Source organism: Chlorocebus sabaeus, chromosome 19 (assembly GCF_047675955.1).
Source record: "Chlorocebus sabaeus isolate Y175 chromosome 19, mChlSab1.0.hap1, whole genome shotgun sequence".
Taxonomy (NCBI): domain Eukaryota; kingdom Metazoa; phylum Chordata; class Mammalia; order Primates; family Cercopithecidae; genus Chlorocebus; species Chlorocebus sabaeus.
The window spans coordinates 25,940,259-25,965,925 of NC_132922.1; the positions used below are offsets into that span (position 1 = coordinate 25,940,259).

At 48.3% G+C, this 25,667-nt stretch overlaps 1 protein-coding gene across 3 annotated transcripts in view; it reads right to left on the reverse strand.

Annotated features, from left to right (window-relative positions):
• Nucleotides 1-25,667, reverse strand: part of SGSM1 (small G protein signaling modulator 1) — a 119,668-nt gene that overhangs the window by 36,927 nt on the left and 57,074 nt on the right. For 2 of the 3 annotated variants that reach the window (XM_007975204.3, XM_073006866.1), the window contains 8 exons: nucleotides 23,652-23,719; nucleotides 22,617-22,780; nucleotides 22,301-22,433; nucleotides 16,966-17,130; nucleotides 14,623-14,761; nucleotides 11,791-11,855; nucleotides 7,326-7,471; nucleotides 4,816-4,944 (listed from right to left, as the gene is read on the reverse strand). In XM_007975204.3, the coding sequence (XP_007973395.2) occupies nucleotides 4,816-4,944; nucleotides 7,326-7,471; nucleotides 11,791-11,855; nucleotides 14,623-14,761; nucleotides 16,966-17,130; nucleotides 22,301-22,433; nucleotides 22,617-22,780; nucleotides 23,652-23,719 (1,009 nt within the window). The remainder of the gene's footprint in view (nucleotides 1-4,815; nucleotides 4,945-7,325; nucleotides 7,472-11,790; nucleotides 11,856-14,622; nucleotides 14,762-16,965; nucleotides 17,131-22,300; nucleotides 22,434-22,616; nucleotides 22,781-23,651; nucleotides 23,720-25,667) is intronic. The other variant, XM_007975205.3, reaches the window with a different exon arrangement.

Consider the following 25,667-nt stretch of genomic DNA (forward strand, 5'->3'; position numbering starts at 1 on the left):
CTGCCCACCTCCCTGAGACTCCTCCAAGCCCTACCCACCTCCCAATTCCCACTGCCATCCTAGGCCAGGGTTACACCACTTTCACCTAGATGCATGGCCCCAGCAGCCTCCATCCAGGTCTCTGTTGCAGCTGGGCCCCTCCGATTCATGCACCACTTAGCAGTCGTGATCCTTGTTTCCTCTCCAGCCTCCTCTCTCACTGCTGCTTCCACCATCCTAGTCCTGGATGTCTCAGCAACTCACGCCCACCATGCCCTTCCTGCCCCTCTCTAAACCCATGGGGACACACACCACGTCACGCTGGTCTCCCTTCCAGACCTCTGCCTGTGCTGTCTTCTCTTCCCTTCTTCACCCTCTTGGCCTGAAAAGTAATTCCTTCCGATAATATAGGAACAACCAGCTCCTCCAGGAGTCTTCTGTGACCGCCTTCTCACCTGCCCAGCTTAGGTGCTTCCCATGTGCTCCTGCAGTCCTTGGGGCTGCCTCAGTCCCACCAGGGACCACCACAACCCCCACAAAACTGGGATGGACCTCACCTAATGCGCTTCTGCGTCCCCAGCTCTGAGCACGCGGCTGTGCACATCAGAGTTGTCAGTTACTGACTGCCCAGGAAGCCATCAGGCATGGGTGAAGTGTGGAGGGGCCTCACACCAGTACTGAGATGAACAGACACTTCACTGGCATGGGTCCTTATAATACAGAACTACAGAAACTTTCTGCTTTCAACTCTCCTTCAACTTTTCTGGTTACTCCAGGGAGAAAGGGCCAGTCTGGGGCTCCTGTGCTTCCCACACTTCTCGATACTTCATAATCTCCCCTCCATCCTTTATTTATTTATTTTTTTAAGATAGGGTCTTACTTTGTCACCCAGGCTGAAGTGCAGTGGTGCAATCATAGCTCACTGCAGCCTCCAACTCTTGGGCTCAAGCAATCCTCCCATCTCAGCCTCCTGAGTAGCTAGGACTATAAGCACATGCTACCACGCCCAGCTAGTTTTCAAATATTTTGTAGAGAGGGGGGTCACGCTACTGTGCTCAGGCTGGTCTTGAACTCCTGGCCTCAAGCAATCCTCTTGCCTTGGCCTCCCAAACATAATCTCCCTTTTTAACAAAGAGAGGGCAAGCCTTAGGCAGGCTATAACATCTACTTAGAACAGAATTGCACCATTTAGTCTTACTCTATTTTTATAGTTTCCTTCTATTCACGGCCAGTTATACTGGCTTCCTGGCAGGGATATAAAATATCTTTTAAAGTAAGTTGTATAAATCTTAAGTGAGTCAATTTAAAGACAAATTTAGGTAAATAATAGTACAAGTGATACAAGAATATAGAGTGTAAAATACCACCAGATTTTAGGCTGGGTGCGGTTGGCTCACGCCTGTAATCCCAGCACTTTGGGAGTCCGAGGTGGGTGAATCACAAGGTCAGGAGTTCAAAGACCAGCCTGGCCAACCTAGGGAAACCCCACCTCTACTATAAATACAAAAAAAAAAAAAAAAAAAAACTAGCCGGGCGTGGTGGCAGGCGCCTGTAGTACCAGCTACTTGGGAGGCTGAGGCAGGAGAATCGCTTGAACCCAGGAGACGGAGGTTGCAGTGAGCTGAGATCGCACCACCGCACTCCAACCCGGGCAATAGAGCGAGACTCCGTCTCAAAAAAAAAAAAAAAAAAAACCACAAGCAGATGCAAAATCTGGTGAAATTCTAGTAAGGCCTGTAGTCTAGCTACTTGTATTGTGTCAGCGTTAACGCTCTGCTTTTGACAGTGTACTTTAGTTACATAAACTGTTACCACTGGGGAAAGCTGGGTGATGGGTACCTGGGACCTCTGTTACTATTTTTGCAGCTTCTTGTGAACTTATAATTACAGATGCTTCTCGACTTATGATGGAGTTATGTCCCAGTAAAATGCATCATAAGTTGAAAATATCTTAAGTTTAAAATCCATTTAAGGCCAGGCGTGGTGGCTCATGCCTGTAATTCCAGCATTTTGGGAGGCCAAGGCAGGCGGATAACGAGGTCAGCAGTTCGGGACCAGCCTGGCCAACATGGTGAAACCCCGTCTCTACTAAAAATACAAAAATTAGCTGGGCGTGGTGGTGGGCACCTGTAATCCCAGCTACTTGGTAGGCTGAGGCAGGACAATCACTTGAACCCAGGAGGCGGAGGTTGCAGTGAACCAAGATTGCGCCACTGCACTCCAGCCTGGGCGACAGAGCAACACTCCGACAGACAGAGACTCTACCTCAAAAAAAAAAAAAAAAAAAAAAAAAAGAGAGAATATGAAAACATTTAAAATTACACGTGTTATAATAATCATGACAGAGTGGTACTGGCAGAAGGATAGATTCACAGATCACCAGAACAGAAGGGATAACCCAGAACCAGACCTACAAGTATGTTCCCAACTGTTTTTTTTGTCGTTTTGTTTTTTTGAGACGGAGTCTTGCTCTATTACCCATGCTGGAGTGCAGTGGCGTGACTTCGGCTCACTGCAACCTCCACCTCCCAGGTTCAAGCAATTCTCCTGCCTCAGCCTCCTGAGTAGCTGGGACTACAGGCGCCTGCCACCCTGCCCAGCTGATTTTTTTTTTTTTTTGTATTTTTAGTAGAGACAGGGTTTTGCTATGTTGGTCAGGCTGGTCTTGAATTCCTGACCTCAGGTGATCCACCCGCCTCAGCCTCCCAAAGTGCTGGGATTACAGGCATGAGCCACCACAGCCAGCCCCAACTGTTTTTGAACAGTGCAAGAGCAATTCAATGGAGGAAGGACATCTTTTCAACAAATGATGCTGGAGCAATTGAAGACCCAAAAGCAAAAAATGAACTTTGACCTAAATGACAGACTGTATATATATATATAAAAAAAAAAACTCAAAAGATTTTACGTCAAATGTAAAATAGAAAATTTTTAGGATAAATCGTAGGAGAAGATCTGCAGGACCTAGGGCTAGGCAAAATTTTCTTAGACTTGACACCAAAAGCATATTTCACAAAAGGAAAAATTGATAAACTGAGTTTCATTAAAAATTTAAAGATTTGTTGACCGGGCGCGGTGGCTCAAGCCTGTAATCCCAGCACTTTGGGAGGCCGAGACGGGCGGATCACAAGGTCAGGAGATCGAGACCATCCTGGCTAACACGGTGAAACCCCGTCTCTACTAAAAAATACAAAAAACTAGCCGGGCGTGGTGGCGGGCGCCTGTAGTCCTAGCTACTCGGGAGGCTGAGGCCGGAGAATGGCGTGAACCCGGGAGGCGGAGCTTGCAGTGAGCTGAGATCCGGCCACTGCACTCCAGCCTGGGCGACAGAGCTACACTCCGCCTCAAAAAAAAAAAAAAAAAAAAAAAAAAAAAGATTTGTTTTGCAGAAGACCCTGCTTACAAGATGAAAAGTTACAGACTGGGAGGAAATATTTGGCAATCACCTATCTGAACAAAGGGCTGCTATCAGAGTATATAAAGGACTCTCCAACTCCACAGGAAAGAAAAACAAACAATCCAATTAGAAGGTGGGCAAAAGAGGTTAGCAGACATTTCACCAGAGAAGATACACAATGGCAAATAAACACATGAAAAGATCTTCAACTTCACTAGCTGTTTGGGAAGTGCAAATTAAAACAACGAAATATCAATTATCCGTGTCAGGTGGCTGAAATAAAAAATAGTGACAAGACAAAACTCTGGTCAAGATGCAAGTGTGGATCATTCCTATTTTGCTGGTGGACACGGAAAACGGTATAGCCACTGCAGAGGTGTGGAAGTTTATTTTCTCCCCTTAGAGACAGGGTCTCCCCATGTTGCCCAGGCTGCACTAGAACTCCTGAGCTCAAGTGAACCTCTTGCTGGGACTAAAGGCATGTGCTACAGTGAAAGTTTGTCAGTTTCATATAAACATCAAACTGAACACGCAACTACTATATGACCCAGCAATTACATTCTTACTCATTTATCCCAGAGAAATGACCATTTATGCTCATACAAAAACTGTACACGAATGTTCATTACAGCTTGATTTGTAATAGTCAAAAAACTAGAACCAACTCAGCTGTCTAGCAACAGGTGCTACAGCCTATCATGGAATACTACTCAGCCATCAAAAGGAATTCACTCTCGATACTCTCAACAACTTGGATGAGGTTTTATGCTGAGTGAAAAAAAGTCAATCCCAAAATGTTACACACGGTATCATTCCATTTATATAATATTCTTGAAATGATAAAATTATAGAAATGAAGAATATATTATTAGTGGTTGCCAGGGATTGCGGCCAGAGTGTGGGTACGGGGGAGGTGAGTCTGGCTATAAAAGGACAACGTGGGGTTCCTTATAGCATCAAAAATGTTCTGCATGTGGGCTGTGGTGATGGACACAGATCTACACATGTGAGAAAACTGTAGGGAAACACACACACACACACACACACACACACAAATGAGTACAAGTAAAACTGGGAAAGTCTGATTAAGATGAGTATATTATATACCATGTCAATACTCTGGTTCCGATATTTTACTACTTTAGAGTTTTGCAAGATGTTACCATCAGAAAAAAATTGAGTAAAAGACGCACGATATTTCTCTGCATTAATTTCTTACAACTACGTGTGAATCTACACTTAGTCCAAAATTTAAAAGCCTAAAAATTGCCTATGTGGCTTGTGTTGTGCTTCTATTGGACAGCGCTGCCTTCAGGTTCCCATCTTTCCCGTATCCCCCTCCTCTTCCTTCTTCCAGCATGAAACCAGAGCTCCCCAGCCCCACAGTATCTGGCTCCTTTTGTTGCGAAAGACCCCAGTGCCCATGGTGGGTAACCGACCTCTTTCCTTTCCGTTTCCGTCATCCCGAACTGGTAGTGGCCCAGGAGGAAGGGCCACACGGCCTTGCGGATCTCAGGCTGGATGCCCCCGTAGTAGATGAGGCGTAGCAGCTCCCGCTCCTCGTAACTCTGTGGTGGGTGGGGAGGAGCAAAGAGTTTGGTCAACAGAAAAACAGTGGGTGGCTTTAGTAGAGACAGAGTTTCACCATGTTGGCCAGATTGGTCTTGAACTCCTGATCTCCAGTGATCTGCCTGCCTCAGCCTCCCAAAGTGCTAGGATTACAGGTGTGAGCCACTGCACCCAGCCACCCTGAGCTATCTTCTTTTTTTGAGACAGAGTCGCTCTGTCACCCAGGCTGGAGTGCCATGGTGTGATCTTGGCTCACTGCAACCTCCGCCTCCCAGGTTCAAGTGATTCTTCTGCCTCAGCCTCCCGAGTAGCTGGATTACCAGTACTTGCCACCACATCCAGCTAATTTTTGTTTTCTTAGTAGAGATGGGGTTTCACCATGTTGGCCAGGCTGGTCTCAAACTCCTGACCTCACGTGATCCACCCTCCTTGGCCTCCCAAAGTGCTGGGATTACAGGTGTAAGCCACCACACCTGGCCACCCTGAGCTATCTTCTCACCAATATTCCTCAACTCCTGTGCACTTATCCTTCTAGAATACTAATTGGCAACGCCCTAACTGTATCATTATGATCTACTTCCATGATCTACCTGGGGGTATGATCTACTTCTATGATCTACTTTTGTGGTCCAGCAGTCCTGCTTCTTCAACCTAGCCCTCAGATATCCAGGCATGAATAAGCAAAGTCATAGGTACTTGGATATTTGTCATGGCATCGTATGAAAAAGTCAAACCCAGGCACCTCTCCAGCTGCCCATCAATGGGTGAACATGTGTCCCTACACGGGTATGCAACAGAGATGTAAAAGAGTGAGGGATACATCTATGGGAACCCACATAAAAAGGTGTTCAGATGGGCACGGTGGCTCACGCCTGTAATCCCAGCACTTTGGGAGACCGAGGTGGGCGGATCATGAGGTTAGGAGTTCCAGACCAGCCTGGCCAATATGGTGAAACCCCGTCTCTAAAAATACAAAAATTAGCTGGGCGCAGTGGTACCCAACTACTTAGGAGGCTGAGGCAGAAGAATCGCTTGAACCTGGGAAGTGGAGCTTGCAGTGAGCCGAGATTGCACCACTGCACTCCAGCCTGGGCAACAGAGTGAGACTCCGTCTCAAAAACAAAAAAACAAAAAAACAAAAAAAGATGTTCAATGTGTATCGTTAAGTGAAAAAAAAAAAAAAGTTGTAAAACATATGTAGTATGTAGTATGAGCCCATTTTTATAAAAAGAGAAAGGGCAGGCTATCATGAATTAATATTTTAATTAATTTTCAGCCCATTTTTGCCGTGTGCTTATTTGAAAATATTATCTTGCAATTATTAATCTTGACTCAGCTCTAGGAAAATTTCTTGGCTGGGCGCAGTGGCTCACACCTGTAATCCCAGCACTTGGGGAGGTTGAGGTGGGCAGACCACCTGAGGTCAGGAGTTTGAGACCAGCCTGACCAACATGGAGAAACCCCGACTCTACTTAAAATACCGGGCATGATGGCGCATGCCTGTAATCCCAGCTACTTGGGAGGCTGAGGCAGGAGAATTGCTTGAACCCAGGAGGCAGAGGTTGCAGTGAGCCAAGATTGTGCCATTGCATTCCAGCCTGGGCAACAAGAGCAAAACTCCATCTCAAAAAAAAAAAAAAAAAAAAAAAATTATCTAAAGCAAATTAATCCAAAGTGAACAATTCTAGCTGCTACATCATACACTAATATCTTTTGTGCACACTAGGATGACTTTAACAGGTATGTGATGCATTGTGGGGTTGAGTTTGTCTGTTTTCTTTCTAAAATTTCATTTTCAGGCAAAGGTTTTGCAGCTACAATTAGTCAAGCTGCGGGACCAGCAGGTCCTAACTGCACATGCACGGTGGGAAGGCTGCCCTGAAGGGCCCCGGGGCCTGTTCCCTCTCACCTATTCATTCCAATATTAAAAGCCTATTTCACTTTAGTCTTAGGTGTACTCAACCATAATGGCAAGCTCATTTTTGTATTTTTAGTAGAGATGGGGTTTTACCATGTTGGCCAGGCTGGTCTCGAACTCCTGACTTCAAGTGATCCACCTGCCTGGGCCTCCCAAAGTGCTGGGATTACAGGCGTGAGCCACCGTGCCCAGCCCAGCTGATGCTTAATAATAAATGCTTATAGACCGATTTGTTCTTTACTCCTTCCAGGTGAGCATATGTTTTACTTCCCATTCAATCTCCCCACTCATGGGCAGAAGTGAGCTGTAGGTCTTGGAACTCTCAAGAAGAGAAGGGGAACTCCAATTTGCCTATGCAGAATCCAAGCACATCAGCTCGAGTCCTGGGCTTATTTCTCAGATAATAAGATGACCCCCCTGGAGCCTCTGCATCACTGCAGACCAAGCCCGGCTAAGCCTTACTGTGCTGTCCTGAAGGTACTGCTCCCAGATCCCGGCTGTCAGCCCCTGTCCAGCATCGCAGGGCAAGTCCGGAGACACGATCATGTGATTGACCAGGGCTGACAGGTGGGTCCTCACGGTGGACAGGTGTCTGCAGTAGGCCAGCCCTGTTGAGGGAGGGAGGGCAAGTGTCATCATCCACCACCTGAAGCCCCTCACCTTGTCTCATGGGGCCTCCCAAATGCTGTCCCACCCCCCATTTAAAAAAATTTTTGTTTCGAGACAGGGTCTTGCTCTATTATTAATTATTATCATGGCTCACTGCAGCCTGTACCTCCCAGACTGATGCGATCCTCTCACCACAGCCCCCTGAGTAGCTGGGACTGGAGGCACGCGCCAGCATGTTTGGCTAATGTTTTATTTTTTGTAGAGACGAGGTTTCACCATCTTGCCCAGGCTGGCCTTGAACTCCTGGACTCAAGTGATCCTCCTGCTTCAGCCTCCCGAAGTGCTGGGATTACAAGCACAAACCACTGCACCTGGCCCACTCCTGTTCTTACTAAACGCCATGACTCAGTGAATTCTCGTCAACTTCCCCTTTTCCAGACAAGGAAGATGGAGCTTGACGCACTTGCTGGCTGGACTGCTAAATAGCTCTATAACCACAGGGAAGTCTTATCACCTGCCTCAGCCTCAGTCAGGGTGATGGCACCCTTCTCTGCTCTAAGCCAAAGCATTTAATTCATAGGCTAGAGGCAGAGAAGGGGCAGAAAGGAAGGTGGCCAGTGACTCTGTGGGCTTGCTGTGCCTCTGTCTGCCTCTAATCCATACAGCAAGAAAGAGAATGTGAAATGTGGACAACTCCTGTTCAAATTGCAGCTGAATGAGTATTTATCCAAAAGAAAGGTAATCAAAGAGATATCTGCACCCCCATGTTTACTGCAGCACCCTTCACAATAGCAGAGATACAGAATGAACCTAAGTGTCCATCAATGAATGATCTGGATAAAGAAACCATGGTATACAAATGCAATGGAATATTCAGCCATAAAAAGAATGAAATTCTGTCATGTGCAGCAACGTGGATGGAACTGGAGGTTATGTTAAGCAAAAAACGCAAGGCACAGAAAGACAAATATCGTATGTTCTTACTTACAATGGAATCTAAAAAAGTAGTTTTCATGGAGGTAGAGAGTGGACTGGTGGTTACCAGGGGCTAGGAAGGGAAGGAGGTAGGAGGAGGATGCAGAGACGTTGGTTAATGGTACAAAAATACAGTTAGATGGAATACGCTCTTGTATTGGATGGTATAGTAGGGAAATTACAGTTAATAATTTACTATATATTTCAAAATAGCTATTAAAGAAGAACCGTAATGTTCCCCAAATGAAGATAAATGTTTGAAGTGATGAATTTCACAATGACATGGACTTGATCAATACACAATGCATACATCTATCAAAATATCCTATGTACCCCTAAAATATGGACAAACACAATATATGTATCAAAAAATAAAAAACAGGGCAGTCCAGTGGCTCAAGCCTGTAGTCCCTGCACTTTGGGAAGCCTAGGTGGGCAGATCTGTTGAGCCCAGCAGTTCAAGACCAGCCTAGGCAACAAGGTGAGACCATATCTCTACAAAAAAATACAAAAAATTAGCCAGACATGGTGCCACGTGCCTGTAGTTCCAGCAACTCACGCTTGTAGTTCCAGCTACTTGGGAGGCTGAGGTGAGAGGATCGCTTCAGCCAGGGAGGTAGAGGCTGCAGTGAACCATAATTGTGCCACTGCACTCTAGCTGGGATGACAAGGCGAGACCCTGTCTCAAAAAACCAAAAATAAAAATAGAAATTTTAAATTTTAAAAAAAGAAAACAAAAATTGCAGCCAAATTAAAAAGACCCCCCCGTAAGTCAGTAACCAGGGAGATGCTGAAGGGGCACCAAGTTTGCTTTCAAAGATGGCCCTGCCTTCTTAAAGCATGCCTACCAACGTGCCACCCCTTATCTGGCCCACGCTGGCACCTGGAAGGTGTCAGGTAAAGTGCCTGAGCAAATGCCAGCCTCTGCTGTTTGAAGGGGCTGTGCCCCTTCCTTCTGGCTCTCCAAGACTATTTCGTCCTCAATTCTCAGAGAGAACCCTGGACCTTCTGGAGACTGCAGACTAAACCTTAACAAAAGAGACAATCATAGTGATGATGGTGAGGAGGAGGATGATGACAATGATATAATAGCTAACACTTACACAACACACGCTGCATGGCAAGGAGCCGTTCCCAGAGTTACGTAACTTAACTCATCCCATTCTCCCCACAACCCTAGAAATTAGTTACTACTATTATCTCCATCTGTTTTTTTCTTTTTGAGAGGGAGTCTCGCTCTGTCGCCCAGGCTGGAGTGCAATGGTGTGATCTTGGCTCACTGCAACCTCCGCCTCCTGGGTTGAAGCGATTCTCCTGCCTCAGCCTCCCGAGTAGCAGAGACTGCAGGCGTGCACCACCACACCCGGCTAATTTTTTTTGTATGTTTAGTAGAGATGGGGTTTCACCATGTTAGCCCAGCTGATCTCGAAATCTTGACCTCAGGTGATCCGCCCGCCTCAGCCTTCGGAAGTGCTGGGATTACAGGCATGAGCCACCATGCCCGACCATTATCTCCGTATTATAGATGGAGTAAACTGAGGTATAAACTGGTTATGTCACTTGCCCAAGTCACATCGCTGGGATCTGAAACCAGGCCACCTCGCTTCAGAACTCAGGTTCTCAGTCACTGTCAGGGATGAGCCACACTGGCCAACATTGTTCCAGACCCATCTTAACCCTCCACCCCTTCCTGCATAAAGAGCTTCCATTTGGGTCCAATAAATACTTGCCCAAAGCCTGCTTCGTGCCAGGTCCTGCATTAGGCACTGCGGATGGGTAGTAACAGAACAGATAAAGTCCCTGCCCTAGTGGAGTCACACTCTCCCCGCCTCTCCAGGCACTCAGGGTGTGAGCGCCACTGCTGTTTCACAGGCCCATGCAGGTTGTATTAAGATATTTCTAGAATCCCTGAATATACACAAACGTTTCATCTTCCCCATATAGGCTGTGAGGCTGGGGAAATAAAACCGAAAAATGAAGACAGTGGGGACAGGCATGGTGGCGCATGCCTGTAATCCCAGCACTTTGTGAGGTTGAGGTGGGTGGATCACCTGAGGTCAGCAGTTTGAGACTAGCCTGGCCAACATGGTGAAACCCCGTCTCTACTAAAACAGAAAAATTAGCTGGGCGTGGTGGCAGGTGCCTGTAATCCCAGCTACTCGGGAGGCTAAGGCAGGAGAACGGCATGAACCTGGGAGGTGGAGCTTGCAGTGAGCTGAGATCCCGCCACTGCATTCCAGCCTAGGCGACAGAGTGAGACTCTCCCTCAAAAAAAAAAAAAAAAAAAAAAAAAAAAAAAAGGTGGGGTGCGGTGGCTCACGCCTGTAATCCCAGCACTTTGGGAGGACGAGATGGGCGGATCACAAGGTCAGGAGATCGAGACCATCCTGGCTAACACAGTGAAACCCCATCTCTACTAAAAATACATAAAATTAGCCGAGTGTGGTGGCGGGCACCTGTAATCCCAGTTACTCGGGAGGCTGAGGCGGGAGAATGGCGTGAACCCGGGAGGCGGAGGCTGCAGTGAGCCGAGATCACGCCACTGCAACTCCAGTCTGGGTGACTGAGCGAGACTCTGTCTCAAAAAAAAGAAAGAAGAAAAGAAAAGAAAAGAAAAGAAAAGAAAAGAAGAAAAGAAAAGAAAAGAAAAGAAAAGAAAAGAAAAGAAAAGAAAAGAAAAGAAAAGAAAAGAAAAGAAAAGAAAAGAAAAGAAAAGAAAAAAGAAAAGAAAAGAAAAGAAAGACAGCAGAGAGGAAAACACAAAGCTTTTGGAGTCAGACAGGCCAGGGTCTGAGTCCCAGCTCTGCTGCTTGTTAACTGTGTGACCTTAGACAAGTCATTTTGCCTCTCTGTGCCTTAGTGTCTTCATCTGTTAAATGGAAATAATCAGAACACAAGTATTATGAATTTAATATTTAAGTTTTGGGGGAGGGATAAGGTCACCTTACTCATTCTGCAGCTTCTGCTCATGAGAGAAGGAAACTGACATTCATTGAGCACCTACAGCATGCAATACTAGGTGCTAGGGGCTTTCTACGTGGTCCTCATTCAATCCTGAAAACAAGTCCTCCGCTGCAGCACCTGGGGATGCAGTGGTGATTAAACCAAATCTCTGCCCCCAGGGGACCCCACTGTCAGGACCCAGGGATAAAATTTCTCCCGTCAGTAGACAAGGAAACTGAGGCTCAGAGAGGTTCATGTAATGTTACTAAAACCAGACATTTAGGGAATAAAGGAGGAGAGGTCCAAATTCCAGAGCCAGTATCTCTTGATGTTGCTGGCATACAGCAGGCACCAATAGCTGCTCCACGGAGACACACTGGCAATGAAGCCCTATACGTACATCCATAGAAGGCTCTGGAGAGGATCTGGTACTTCATATTGTCACAGAGAAGTTTCAGGGGAGCCCTGCAGGTGGAGAAAGAGGGAGATGCTTAGAATAGATCCAAACACAGCCCAGATTTTCTGGAGAGGGTAACCATGTGTTATCTCTGGAGGGCAGATTAAAATCAACCAGTCAGGGGGACTATAGGGAGGGCTGCTATTATCTGTACTTGTACAGCATTATTGCCTCTTCTGCTACCAGCCCCAATATTCCCCTGAGAAATCACGCTCTCCACAACTCTCTGTCTGTGTGGTTTGCATGGGGATGACTCTGCCCACTACAGGACTCAGGTTGGAGTCATAGTGATTGGGGCAGAGATGGTCATGTGACCCAACCTAAGCCAGTGAGAATTAGCCCTGGGACTTTTGTTGGAATTACTAGGTAACAGACACTTTTCTGCTTGGGTTTCTAAGCCAGTGGGATATCGGGCAGTGGCTGCTGGGAGCCATCTTTGCCACTGCATAGGAAGCGCCTGTCTGAGGATGGAACCATCATAGAGGCAAGCAGAGCCAAGAGCTGAAGAAACAGAAATTCCTATTTCGATCATCTGTATCCAGCCATGCTTGAAGCCACTGTGTCACTGAACTTCTCAGCTTTGCCAACACATTTCCTTTTTTACTTGAACCAGTTTGAAGTGGGTTTCTATCCCTTGCAGAAAGCATTCTGATTTCTGAAGTGATCCAGTTGAATCAAGTTGAACCAAATTGGGATTCAGAATCTGGCTGATTGCCAAGTAGGTGACGTCTCAAAGCTTCTCTTTGTGTGGGAATTTTTGGGAATTTTTTGGCGAAAAGAGGTGAGAGGAGTCAGATTCTAGCATTGTTGGAGAAATCCAGGACACTGAAGGGAGTGTTGTACACTCTCGTAGAGGATAGAATGGAAGCATATCTGCGTATTTGTTCTCAGGACATCCCAGGAGACATTAAGAAAAACAGGTAGACTGCAGCAGGGCAGGAGGAGCATAGCTGAAGTCCTCCACTTAGGCATACAGAGGCAGGTAGGAACATTAAGCAGGAGTCCCCCTTTGTGCCCTCAGGTTGGTGAGGCTCAGACTTGCTCAGGTTACGTGAGAATAGGATCGCACCAACAGCTTTCCCACTGTAGACTTCGCTTTCTGCAAGGTAGTGAGTTCTCCATCACTCAAGGTGTGCTACAGCAGGTGCTACAACATCCTGCTCCTGTTGTAGCATCAAGCTACAACAGGAGAGGGGGCAATGGGTTACAGCAGCCTTTCTCACTGGTCCACGGACCATCAGCCCAAGAGTTACTTAGAATTTCTCCAACATGTGGATTCCTGGGTCCCGCACATACCTACTCAGTCAGGACCTCTAGGAAGTAGTCCAGGAACTGGTATGGCTTGCCACCTAGCCCAGGTGATTCTGATGCACAATAAGAGAATCTCCAGGCCGGGTGCAGTAGCTCATGCCTGTAATCCCAGCACTTTGGGAGGCCGAGGCAGGCAGATCACTTGAGGTCAGAAGTTCGAGACCAGACTGGACAACATACTGAAACCCTATCTCCACTAAAAACACAAAAATTAGCCAGGAATGGTGGTGTGTGCCTGTAGTCGTCCCAGCTACTTGGGAGGCTGAGTCAGGAGAATTGCTTAAACATGGGAGGTGGAGGTTGCAGTGAGCCGAGATCACCCCATTGCACTCCAGCCTGGGTGACAGAGAGAGACTCTGTCTCAAAAAAAAAAAAAAAAAAAAAAAAAGAATCTCCAGTAATATCAGCACTTCTCAAACTTTAAAGTATACACATGGTCTTGAAACCGTGTTAAATACAGGTTCTGATTCAGGAAGTTTGGGATGAGAGACTCAATTTGCCCAGGTGCTGATGTTGGTTCACGGACCACACCCTGAAGAACCAGGGGGTTGGATGACTTCAAAAATTTGATGCCGACTCCCACCCCATACATCCTATGGCTGATGACTGGACCATCCACTGGGACGGAAGCCCCGCAAGGACAAAAGGGTTCCATTCTCTCAGGCCAGGCCAGGTCGGACCAAGTGAAAACAAAACCAGTCTCATGAACTGGCTGAATAGTTTCAAAAAGACAAAAGATCTATGGGCAAACAGTAGATGAGCTTGAGATTTAACTTTATACAACAAAACAGGAAGTGTCATTTACTGAACAGTACCATGTGCAGGTGCCACATTCTGGCCACTTTAAACCATTACCTGAGCTGGTCCTTACCACAGCCATATAAACTAAGAACGGGAATTTCCACTGTGAGGAGGTGCAAACTGAGATGTGGTTGTCATTAAATTATAGTTCTGGGATTATTCTGTCTTCTAGGTGTATGGTAGGGTTGCACTTGCTGTCCCCTTGTGGATGGGGCCAATGGGCTGTGAGTGGATATGACATGTGCTGCTTTTGGGCAGAGCCTTTTTATTGTGGGTTCCAACCTCTGCAGAGTTACCTTTTCCTGTCACTGTGACTGGCAACATTCAAGATGGTAGCTGCTCCATCACCCAGGCCCTTTAGTGTGGAAAAAATAGCACCAGATGACCCATGATAGAAACACAGCATGCATGATAAATAAACTTTTGTTATAAAAAAGCCACTGAGATTTTAGGACTGTTTGTTACTGCACCATAACCTTGTTTATCCTGAATAATACATGTGACCCTCTAACAGCTAGGATTTCATGGCCAGGATTTAACCTATATCTGCCTGAGTCCACAGGTTATGTTCATTCTGAATTCAGTGCAGGGTAAGATATGGGCATCTACAGATCTCTGGTACATCCTTCAGCTCCCTCCATCTGCAGCTCAGGCTCCTCATACCTCTCGTGGTTGCAGCCATTGGTTGAGCCACCATCAGCCGAGCCACTCTGTGAACAGGAGGAACAGGAGGACTTCCGGGGACTGGGTTGCCATAGGGATGGGAGGTTGCTCACGGAGACATCCATCAGATCCTGGGGCACTGTGGTGGATAGAAGGAGGGGCAGAAGAATCACCCTGGTTAAGCCTATGTGGGTCACAGAAATCTCACCCCAGAGCAAGCAGTTCACCCGCCCCAGCCAGCACAGAGATAGGAAAAGACCCTGAAGGTGACAGTAGGAAACAGCAGCCCCGAACATCCTTGAGTCTGCCTGATCCAATGAAAGCCACCAACAAAATCTGGTGGCCCTGAGAGATGGGCAGAGCTGATGACAGCCAAAGAGAAAAGAAGAGGACACAGAGAGCCAAGAGCCAAGAAAACAGGCCCAATCCCAGAGCAGGAAGCCAAACCTCACCATGTTGTCACTTAGTCATACTAACAGGATGCTGCAGGAGGGAAGGGGAGCCTGCTGGGTGATTCTGGAGAAGAGACAGGCCTCACGGGTGAGATGGAAGGGAGCCTGACTCAACAAATGAGGCAGGGCGCCCAAGAGCCAGAGACCCAGTGAAGCCCCTGCTGATGAAGAGGGCACCTGCGCTGTCCATGGTTCTGAGGCTAAAGCTGCTCCACCAAGTGGGTCTCAAACATTAGCGACTCCCTAAAATCATGTGCGAGGCTTGTTAAAAAGCAATATGACTGCCTCACACTCTGGCCTACTCAACTAAATCTTGGAGACAGAGCTCTCAAATCTGTATTTCTAAAGCAAGTTTGATACAGCAAGTACATTTGACAGACTCTGGTTTCCCAACTTGTGGACACTGGTGATTCCTGACCAGCCATTCTCAGGATACAGCACTCATAGCTTCCTTTATTTATTTTTCTTTCTCAGTTTCGTAAAAACTGCAGTGTCTACAAAGCCACATAACAAACATACTGGGGACATATGCCTTACAAATTCTATAGTCAATTTCCTGGCTTCTTGGTAGTCCTAGACAGGCGCAAAAGCTTTATTTTCTTTAAAACAGGGATCCATAAACTTTTCCTGCAAAGGGACAGCGAGTAAATATTTTAGCGTTTACAAGCCATTTGGTCTCTGTCGTAAGCACTTGACTCTGTTGTTGTAGTGCAAAAGTAGCCATAAACAAAATGTTAAAAAGGAAGCATGCGCACATTCTAATAAAATAAATAAAACTTTATTTATAAACAGTGAAATGTGAATGTCATATCATTTTCATGTCACAAAATATTACTCTCCTTTTGGCTTTTTTGGATCATTTAACAATTGAAAAACCATTCTTAGCTCATAAGCTGGTACGGAATGGGGCTGAATTTAGCTCCTGAGTCTTAGTTTTCTTTTCTTTTTTTTTTTTTTTTTTTTTTTGAGACGGAGCCTCGCTCTGTCGCCCAGGCTGGAGTGCAGTGGCCAGATCTCAGCTCGCTGCAAGCTCCACCTCCCGGGTTCACGTCATTCTCCTGCCTCAGCCTCTCAAGTAGCTGGGACTACAGGTGCCTGCCACCTCGCCCGGCTAGTTTTTTGTATTTGTTAGTAGAGACAGGGTTTCACCATGTTAGCCAGGATGGTCTCCATCTCCTGACCTCGTGATCCGCCCATCTCGGCCTCCCAAAGTGCTAGGATTACAGGCTTGAGCCACCGCGCCCAGCCGAGTCTTAGTTTTCTAATCCCTGTTGTAGGAAGTGAAGAGAGTGGCACACTTTTTCTCCCATATGTCATGGTCCCCACAGGACAGCTGGTAATACCCTGACTCTTCCCTTGGGCCCCAAGGTAAGGGAGAGTTGTGGAACTGGTCCTCTGGCCATCAGAGCTCCGTAGCTGATAAGCTCAGCCCCTGCCCACTGACAGAAGAGGAAGCTGCCTATATGATGTAGTTCTCACAGCCACCAAATGTGGCTTGTTACACTCTTCTTCCCCATGTAACTCACCCACGAGCTAGCCAAGGAAGACCAGTAAGCCCCTGTAAAATGTTCTAGAAAAATAGCCCCAGTTCTTAGCCAACCTCAGGGGTGCACTGACCAGTTTAGCCCAAGCGTGGTAACTGTGCCTTCCTCCATCTCAGCCTCTCACACTCGCATCCAGACAGATAACACCAATTGATCCCTTTGCTACTGAACCTACCACACTGCAAGCTGCCTTCCATAGGGTGGAGGCTAGACAGCAGGAGGGCATCAATCTCTCTGTCTCCATCTCCCTTCCTGCCTCCATCTCCCTTGGGACCAGGACTCAAATGACAACATGGCAGAGGTGGCTGGCACCCAGCCCCCAGGGAAGGGGAGATCCCAGACATTACTGGGGGGCTGCTCCTTCAGGCTCGGCGTGGGGAGAGTAGTGTCCCATCTGGCTCGCTCCCACTGACTCCCTCTGGCCACCACCAGCATGGACTGGCCTGCAGGAACCATCATCCAGGCAGGGCCCACAGAGATGGAGGAAGTGCTGCCCAAGAGGTCGGGGGCAACTTGAGATACAAAACAGAAAGAACCGGTGAGGTGGGGGTTCGGAGCCACCTCAGGACACTGAGACAGCTGGAAGAGTCAGTTTCTGGGGGCTCCAAACCTCCCCCTCCCTGGCTCCACACAGCTCCCACATTACTGTGTTCAATTAGAAGAAAGAATGCTGATTTTTATAATGTGCCTACTATGTGCTGAGTGTCAGGCTAGGCAGTTTGCAACCTGAGCAAACCTAAGGAAACTAGTTATTGTCCTTCACGACCCTGTGAGGGATGCATCCTCCCTCTTCCACTTTGCGAAGAAGAAACTGAGGCTCAGAATGATGGCACAACTTAATCACCCAAAGTCCTACCAGGCAGTAGTCTTTTGACTGAAGTCGTTCTCCTCTTTCCCCTAACAGCTGTCCCTACTGAGTACAGTACTATCATTATCCCCTTTTACAGACTGGAAAACTGAGGCATGGAGAGTTTAAGCAACATACCCAAGACCACCCAGCTAATAAGCAGAGGAGCCAAGATCCCAACTCATGGGATTTGACTTTTTTTTTTTTTTTTTTTTTTGAGGCAGGGTCTTGTTTTGTCATCCAGGCTGATGTACAGTGGCACAAATGTGGCTCACTGCAGCCCTGATCTCCCAGGCTCAAGTGATCCTCCATCCTCAGTCTACTGAGTAGCTGGGACTACAGGCACGTGCCAGCATGGCCAGCTAATCTTTTTTTTTTTTTTTTTGAGACGGAGTCTCGCTCTGTCTCCCAGGCTGGAGTGCAGTGGCCGGATCTCAGCTCACTGCAAGCTCCGCCTCCCGGGTTTACGCCATTCTCCTGCCTCAGCCTCCCGAGTAGCTGGGACTACAGGCGCCCGCCACCTCGCCCGGCTAATTTTTTTTTTTGTATTTTTAGTAGAGACGGGGTTTCACCGTGTTCGCCAAGATGGTCTCGATCTCCTGACCTCGTGATCCGCCCGTCTCGGCCTCCCAAAGTGCTGGGATTACAGGCTTGAGCCACCGCGCCCGGCCGGCCAGCTAATCTTTTAAAAATTTTTTGTAGAGATGGAGTTTCGCCATGTTGCCCAGGCTGGTCTCGAATTCCTGGGCTCAAGCCATCCTCCCACCTCAGCCTCCCAAAGTGCTGGGATTACAGGCATGAGCCACTGTGCCTGGCCTGAGGACTTGACTGTCATCCTACTCTTTCTACCTCAGCTAGTTTCTCATAGGCACTTCTCTCCACACCATCTGTTCTCAACCTGGGCAATCCTGTCGATGTTTGGAGACACTTTGGGTGTTCACGCCTTGGGGATTAATTAGGTGCTACTGTTGTCTAGTAGCTGGAGGTCAGGGATGCTGCTCAACATCATACACAAGGCAACCCCCACACAAGGAATTATTCAGCCCTAAATGTCAACAGTGCTGAGGCTGAGAAATCCCACGCTAGACCAGCACTATCCAATAGAAACACAATCAAGGGGCTGGAAGGTGGCTCACTCCTGCAATTCCAGGACTTTGGGAGCTCGAGGCGGATGAGTTGCTTGAGCCCAGGAGTTCTAAGCCCAGCCTGGGCAACATGGCAAAACCCCATCTCTACAAAAAATCAAAAAAAAAGTAGGCAGGTATGGTGGCTTGTGCCTGTGATTCCAGCTACCCAGGAGGCTGAGGTGGGAGGATCAATTGAGCCCAGGAGGTCGAGGCTGCAGTGAGCCACGACTGCACCACTGTACTCCAGCCTGGGCAACAGAGCGAGATTATACATAATCTTTATTTACAAAAACAGTTGAGTGGGCCGAATTTGGCCCATGAAAAGGGGTTTGTTGACGTCTGATTTAGGCCCTCTTTCAGAAAGAACTTCATACCTCTCACAGATAGAAACCTGTCACAGATGGAAACCGTAAGATGACTGTTTTTGCTAAGCCTGTGAGGCTCAAGCCCCAGAAAATCAACCAAGGATGCGGTTGCCATTTCCATGTGGGTTGAAGCTGACCTTGAGAATGAAGGCAGTGAAAGCACAATGCCTGCTCCCTGCCAGCCAAAACGATGTGCATGGAGTGGTGGTTACAGGCACAGGCTCTGGAGCAAGACCTCCTACGTTCAATTCCCAGCCATGACAAGAATTAGTTATGGGATCCTGGACTGGTTGCTTAACCCTTCTGTGAATCAGTTTCCTCCTTGCAAAATGGGGGATGGTGATGACAACCTGGGAGGGCTATGGTGAGGATGGAATGAATTAAGATAGGGACAGCGGGACAATGGACAGAAGTGGGCCTGGCACACAGTGGCACTCAAGACACAATATCTGCTATTGCTTACTAAGCATCTGCCAAGCGCCAGGACCCATGTCAGGTGTTTTAGGAATGATCTTGCTGATTCCTCAGAATATGATGCTGGTGGGGAGTGCTGTTACCCCACTCTACAGAGAAGAAAGTGAGGTCTGCGGAGGACAGGTCACTTAACCACATCGCAGTGGCAGAGCTGAATACAGTGATGCATTCTTTTCTCTAAACCAATGGTTCTCAACCAGGGGCAATTTTGCCACCCTTCAGAGGACACCTGGCAATGCCTAGAGACATATCTGGTTGTCACAACTTAGGGCAAAGTAAGTTTGCTACTTGGCATCTAGCGGGTGCTCAACATCCCCCACAATGCACAGGACCACCTCCTACAACAAAGAATTATTCCATCCCAAATGACAGTAACGCTAAGGTTCAAACGTCCAATTCTAGATAAACCGAATTAGTTGGGTGTTTCCTCAAGGGCAGACAAGGATCCAAGTGCAAGTTCCAAAGGCACATCAGTAAGGGAGGGGCAAACTGAGACAAAGGAAGAAAAGGGGAGGGAGTAAAGGGTTAGTCGCCAAGCAAGTTACCAATAGAGGTAACTATGCTTAATCTCCCATGGAAGCTCTAGGAGTCTGTGCAGAACATGTATGTCAGAGTTTGCCTCACAAAGGGAGAGGGAGCTGGGACATTGATACACTAACTCCTATCAGCTATGAGCTGAGGGCTGCTCCAGGGAGGCACTGGTTCCCTGATGCTTCCAATATGCCCCATCCCTGGCCAGAAGGGACTCTTGTGGCCAGAGAAAACCCTCAGGCGAAGAGATACTGAGACAGAGAGCTGTAGCTGGTAGCTGAACAGCGTGCACAGAATGGGAAATGCTGAGGTTGTGGGTGAGCGCAGCCAGTGTCTGTTCCACTGGCCTTCACCAAGCCACAGAAGGATGACATGGAGAATCTCCAAATAAACTCAACACCCAGCACTCTGCCTAGCTCCCAGTGGGAGTGTGCACATTGCCTGTTGGATGAGAAGCTGTGGAGTTTCCTGGGAAGGCAACTACAGGGGATCTAGCCCTCTCTGATAACAGGCTCTCGAGTGGAACTCTTAATGAATGTTGATCTTCACAGGGGTGGGAAGCCCAAGTTCTCGGGCAACAGGACACAAGCTGGCTCAGCATCCCAGGGGATTTCACCCTCATACATGGAGCCTTTTCAGCCTTGGGGCCCACAAGAGCCTTGGTGTCTGGCCAGGATTTTGAGCACCTGGTTCCATGGAGTGGCTGGGAGGCCCTGATCCAGGGCAGGAACAGACATGGTCATGAACACTTCAGGACACTCTGTAGCGCTTAAGAGATTCCAGCCTTGTCCAGGAAGACATCTGCTCTCAAAAGAGCCTCTCACTGCCCAGCACATGGCTGCTTCAGCAAAGGGAGGCTCAGAGCCATTATCCTCAGATGGGAACATCAGGGCCGCTGCATGTTAAATAAAATGAAGTGAACAGAAAGAGCCTACCATTCAATACTGATTTAACAGACACCCATACCATGCTTCATAAACGCCAGGCCCTCTTCTAAGTACTTTTCTTTTCTTTTTCTTTTTTTTTTTTTTTTTGAGAGGGAGTCTGGCTCTGTGGCCCAGGCTGGAGTGCAGTGGCCGGATCTCAGCTCACTGCAAGCTCCACCTCCCGGGTTTACGCCATTCTCCTGCCTCAGCCTCCCGAGTAGCTGGGACTACAGGCGCCCGCCACCTCGCCCGGCTAGTTTTTTTGTATTTTTTAGTAGAGACGGGGTTTCACCATGTTAGCCAGGCTGGTCTCGATCTCCTGACCTCGTGATCCGCCCGTCTCGACCTCCCAAAGTGCTGGGATTACAGGCTTGAGCCACCGCGCCCGGCCCTAAGTACTTTTCAAATCTTAATTCACTGAATCCTCACAATAGCCCCGCAATGACGACGCTCTTAGTAGTAAGAACTTCCACTTGCTACGCATCAGTATCACGAAGGCACCGTGCAACCTGCTTGCCATTCACCACCATCTCATGTGCTTCGCCTCTATTGGTGTCAGGTCTGACTACAACTTACTGAGGGCCTACTGTGTGCAAGGCCTTACTCCATGGGCTCTACGATGAATATTTCATCATCTCATTGACTCTTTATAATAAGGGGAAGTAGAATATTAACAACAACATTTGAGTGTTTTGTATGTGTGTGAAATGCCTTATCTCATTTTAAAAATATTTTAATTTGCATTTATTTTGAGACAGGTCCTCACTTTGTTGTCCAGGCTGGAGTGCAATGACACAATCACGGCTTATTGCAGCCTTGACCTCCCCAGGCTCAGGTGATCCTCCCACCTCAGCCTCCCAAATAGCTGGGACCACAGATGCATGCTATCACACCTGGCTAACTTTTGCATTTTATGTAGAGACAGGGTTTCACCATGTTGCCCAGGCTGGTCTTAAACTCCTGGACTCGGGCAATCCAAAGTGCTCCCTCCCAAATTTTGGCCTCCCAAAGTGCCAGGATTATGGGTGTGAGCCACCATGCCCAGCCACCTTACCTCGTTTAATCCCCAGAATGACTTATGTAACTGGTGCTATGAACATGTCCATTTTACAGATGAGGAAACTGAAGCACAGAGGGCTGAGACGACTTGCCCAGGTTCAGCCAGGATTCCAGAACTGATGCCATTGCCACTACCCCAGGCCACCTCTCCTAGTGTCTTTATTAGACAAGTAGAGGGTGGTTATTGTTCTTATTTGGGGGGGAACTGAGGCTACCAAGAAACCAACTTTGTTTCCAGATCCTCCTGTTAGCCCCAGAATCCAGACCTGTCATCTTCTAGTTTCAAACAACTGGAATCATTTTCAGCATCAGTTAGCAGGTGACTCCCTGGGGCCCGGGACAGAGCAGCTCACCGAATTCCGACTGCATGCCAGGGTAGATGATCCTGAACACATAATCCGTGGCCTCGTCATCGTCTTTGTCTGAAGATGTGGACTCGGCAGAACCCTGAGGGCTTCGCTTGCGCAGTTTAGGAAACACTTTGCCCTGCAAGAACATGTCCCAAAGCAAGATCCTTGGGACACACCTGTCCCCATAACTTGCTTAGTCTGAAGGTATCAGTGGGGAGTGCGTGAGGCCACACAGCCACATAAGGGCACACAGGCAAAAGCAACCACCCTCTGTGACCAGCCTCCACCCCAGCCTCCCCGGGTCCCCATGATCACTCACCTTACCCCGCTGGGACCACAGTGGCGGGTCCAACTGCCCATGCGGGAGCAGCCCATTCTCCAGGCATGAGAGGAACTGCAGGAGGTGCCCACCCTTGGGGAAGCGGAAGGGCGGCCTCTGGATCCCGTCCTGGCTGACCAATACCACCGTCCCGCCGCTGTCCACTGCCGCCACCAGCAGCCAGAGAAGACCCAGTGGGAAGTCACTATGAGGCACGGTGACAGCCCCTTCCTGCAAACACATCCCCCAGGGGTGCCAAGCCAGACCCAGGGATCCTGCTCTGAGGCTCTGGGAAAGGCCTGGGCAAAGGTCAGGAGCAGTTTTTATCTCCCCTGAGTCTCTCTCATCTCACCCACCATCCACCTCTGACTGGGGACTACAGGACAAAGTCAAGAAAAACCAAGTTTACCTTCCTGACATTAACCACCAAAAGAAAAAGATGCCTCCTAGTACTCAACGCTCCTCAGGAATCCTTTACAAATCTACCCGACCTATTTTTGTATGGAAGCCTTCAACTTCCCCTGTCTCGGGGCAGTAGCTGACTCTGGCTAGCATGTATTGAGCACTTACTGAGTACAAGCACAGCATGTTAGAGGCACTGTCTTATTGAAATACAGTATCCCTAAGAGTCCTATCTATTATTGCCTGTTTTACAAATGATGAAACCAAAGCTCAGAGAGGTTAAGTAACTTCCCCCAAGGTCACACAGCTGATCGATGGCAGAGTCATCTAAGCATTATCAGTGCTTAGTGTCAGCAACTAATGCCATAGCCATAGGTGGATTTCATGCTGAGCCCTTAACATCCATCATTTCATCTTCACAACTACCCCATGAGAGGGTCCTGTTGTAATTCCCATGTTACAGATGGGGAAACTGAGGCACAGAGAGGTGCGGTCCCTTGCCCAAGGTTGCACAGGTAATATGGGGTGTCCACCATATCACTGTCATACGATGCTAATGAATAGGCAGGGGTGGAGACAGGCAGGGGATCCAAGAGGAACACACAGCCCCCTTCCTGTCCCCACAGTCCCTACCTTGCTGGTGGCAGTGCAGGTAGACAATCTCCTCCAGGCGGATGGTCATGGCATAGTCCCAGTAGACGCTGGAAGTGGAGGGAGCGTCAGGCTTGCAAGACTTCTGCCTACCCCACTGTGCAGAGGGGCTCAGACGCCAGCAGACCACACCCAGGAGCTCCTCCACCCTTCCCACTAGGTCCCCCACATCTGTGTCCCATCCTGCCCAGATTCTATCTCCCCTTCTTCTGGTCTCAGAACCCCAATTTTCTGAGGTTACCATCCTTCCTATCCCCAGTCCCATATGGGAGGTGAGGTGGACCCCACCCACTCTCCACCCTGGGACTCCAGGAATGGCCACCTGACCCAGGCCTGGTCAATCAACCTGTCCCACTGTTCCAGCCACAGTGTTCAGTGCAGGACTGACTCCTGACTCTGGCAGAACCAATGAGACTCAATTATTAGGTTTCCACTTGAATGACTGGGACAGAGCTGCCTCGTTCTGTCTGGAGAGTAGTGGTATTTGAAGATGGAAGCGACTATACCTGAGAATGGCGTCAAGAGACAGAAAGACAGAGCAAAGAGATGGAAAGAGTGCAGGTCCCCGTTATTCAAATCCCTGGATCCATCCATGCCCGAAGCTACTGCCCCTGGAGTTTTCAGTTCCTGTGGGCCAGTGCTTAAGTCAGCTTGAATTTGGTTTTCTCTAACTGGCGTCTAGGAGTCTTGACTAAAACACATCCCAACTCCAGGCCACTATGTGTCCATGTGCAGCAGTTAGAATAGCCACTCAGTAGCTTCACAGGTCCCCAGCAGTGCGACTTGAGGGTTTCTCTGAGCCTCAGTTTCCTCATCTATAAAATGGGGACTAGAATAACACCCACCCCATTGTGTGGCTGTGAGGATTAAATAGAATCACGTATTTGAAGGGCTCAGCACAGAGATGATACATTAACAAGTGCGTACCTGGGAAGTGGTCCCTATGATTATGTCTTTAAGTGTTTTCATTTCCAGCTCAAAATCTTGCTGCTGTTCTGAAACAAATAGCTTTTCTCATCAGAACACACGAAGGGGTGGAGGCCATAGAAACTTGGGCTTTGTGGTGGCCATGGAAATACACCACTCAGATCTCCTTCAGAAGACCTTGCTGAGGGGAGCAGAGCGGATTAACTTGAGAGGGCACCCCCTGGATCTATCACCACATTTGCACCGAAGCCATGCTTCCCTTAGGCTGCTCCCAGCCAGGACCTAGCATGCCGGAGTACTAGTGCCGCTCATTCCTGCGAGACAAGGAACTCCTCCAACAGTCAACAGTCCACTGGAGACTTCCAACTGACCTGGCCAAACGTTCTTAGAGCCGTGCTGTGTCTCAGACTCCTTCTGCCCGACCTTCCTTCCTTCCTCCTCTTCCTCCCTGCATGGCGGGTCTGAAGGCTCTCCCTGTCTGCTCCTGCCCCTCCCTTAACCTGCACAGGTGTGTCCCCAGTAAATCTCTGCTGGTCCAATACTGTCTTGGCGCCTGCTTCTTGAAGGACCCAAACTAACACAGGCTTCAAAGTCAGCAGCGTTCAAATCCCACTTCCACCAGAGACCTTAGCCAGTTCCTACCTCAGTTTCTGGCCCTCAGTTTCCCCAGCTGTGAAATGAAAAAAGTGGAATAGGCTCAGAAAAACCTTCAAGTCACACTGCTGGGGACCTTTTCTCTTTGAAAGCCCTTCCTGCCCTGGCCTGTACCAGAATCAGCCTCACCAGAGTTCACGGAAGCAAATGTCCTTCGAAGACAGTCGAGGACACAAGGGTAGCAGCCTCTGTTGAGCCCCTCCCATACCCAGTCTAGTCAGGGTGTCCTCCCTGGGCTCCCACAGCCCCGTGTGCCCGTCACGCTGGATTGCAACCACCTGTCCTCTCCTCTGATTCCCCAAAGGGTGCTGACACCTGCAGAAGGGCTCTGTTTTGTTTGCTTCTCTGTGATGCTCAGAGAATGTTCACAGTGCATAGCGAATGCTGAACACTGGAAATGCCCAGTGAACAAAGCCA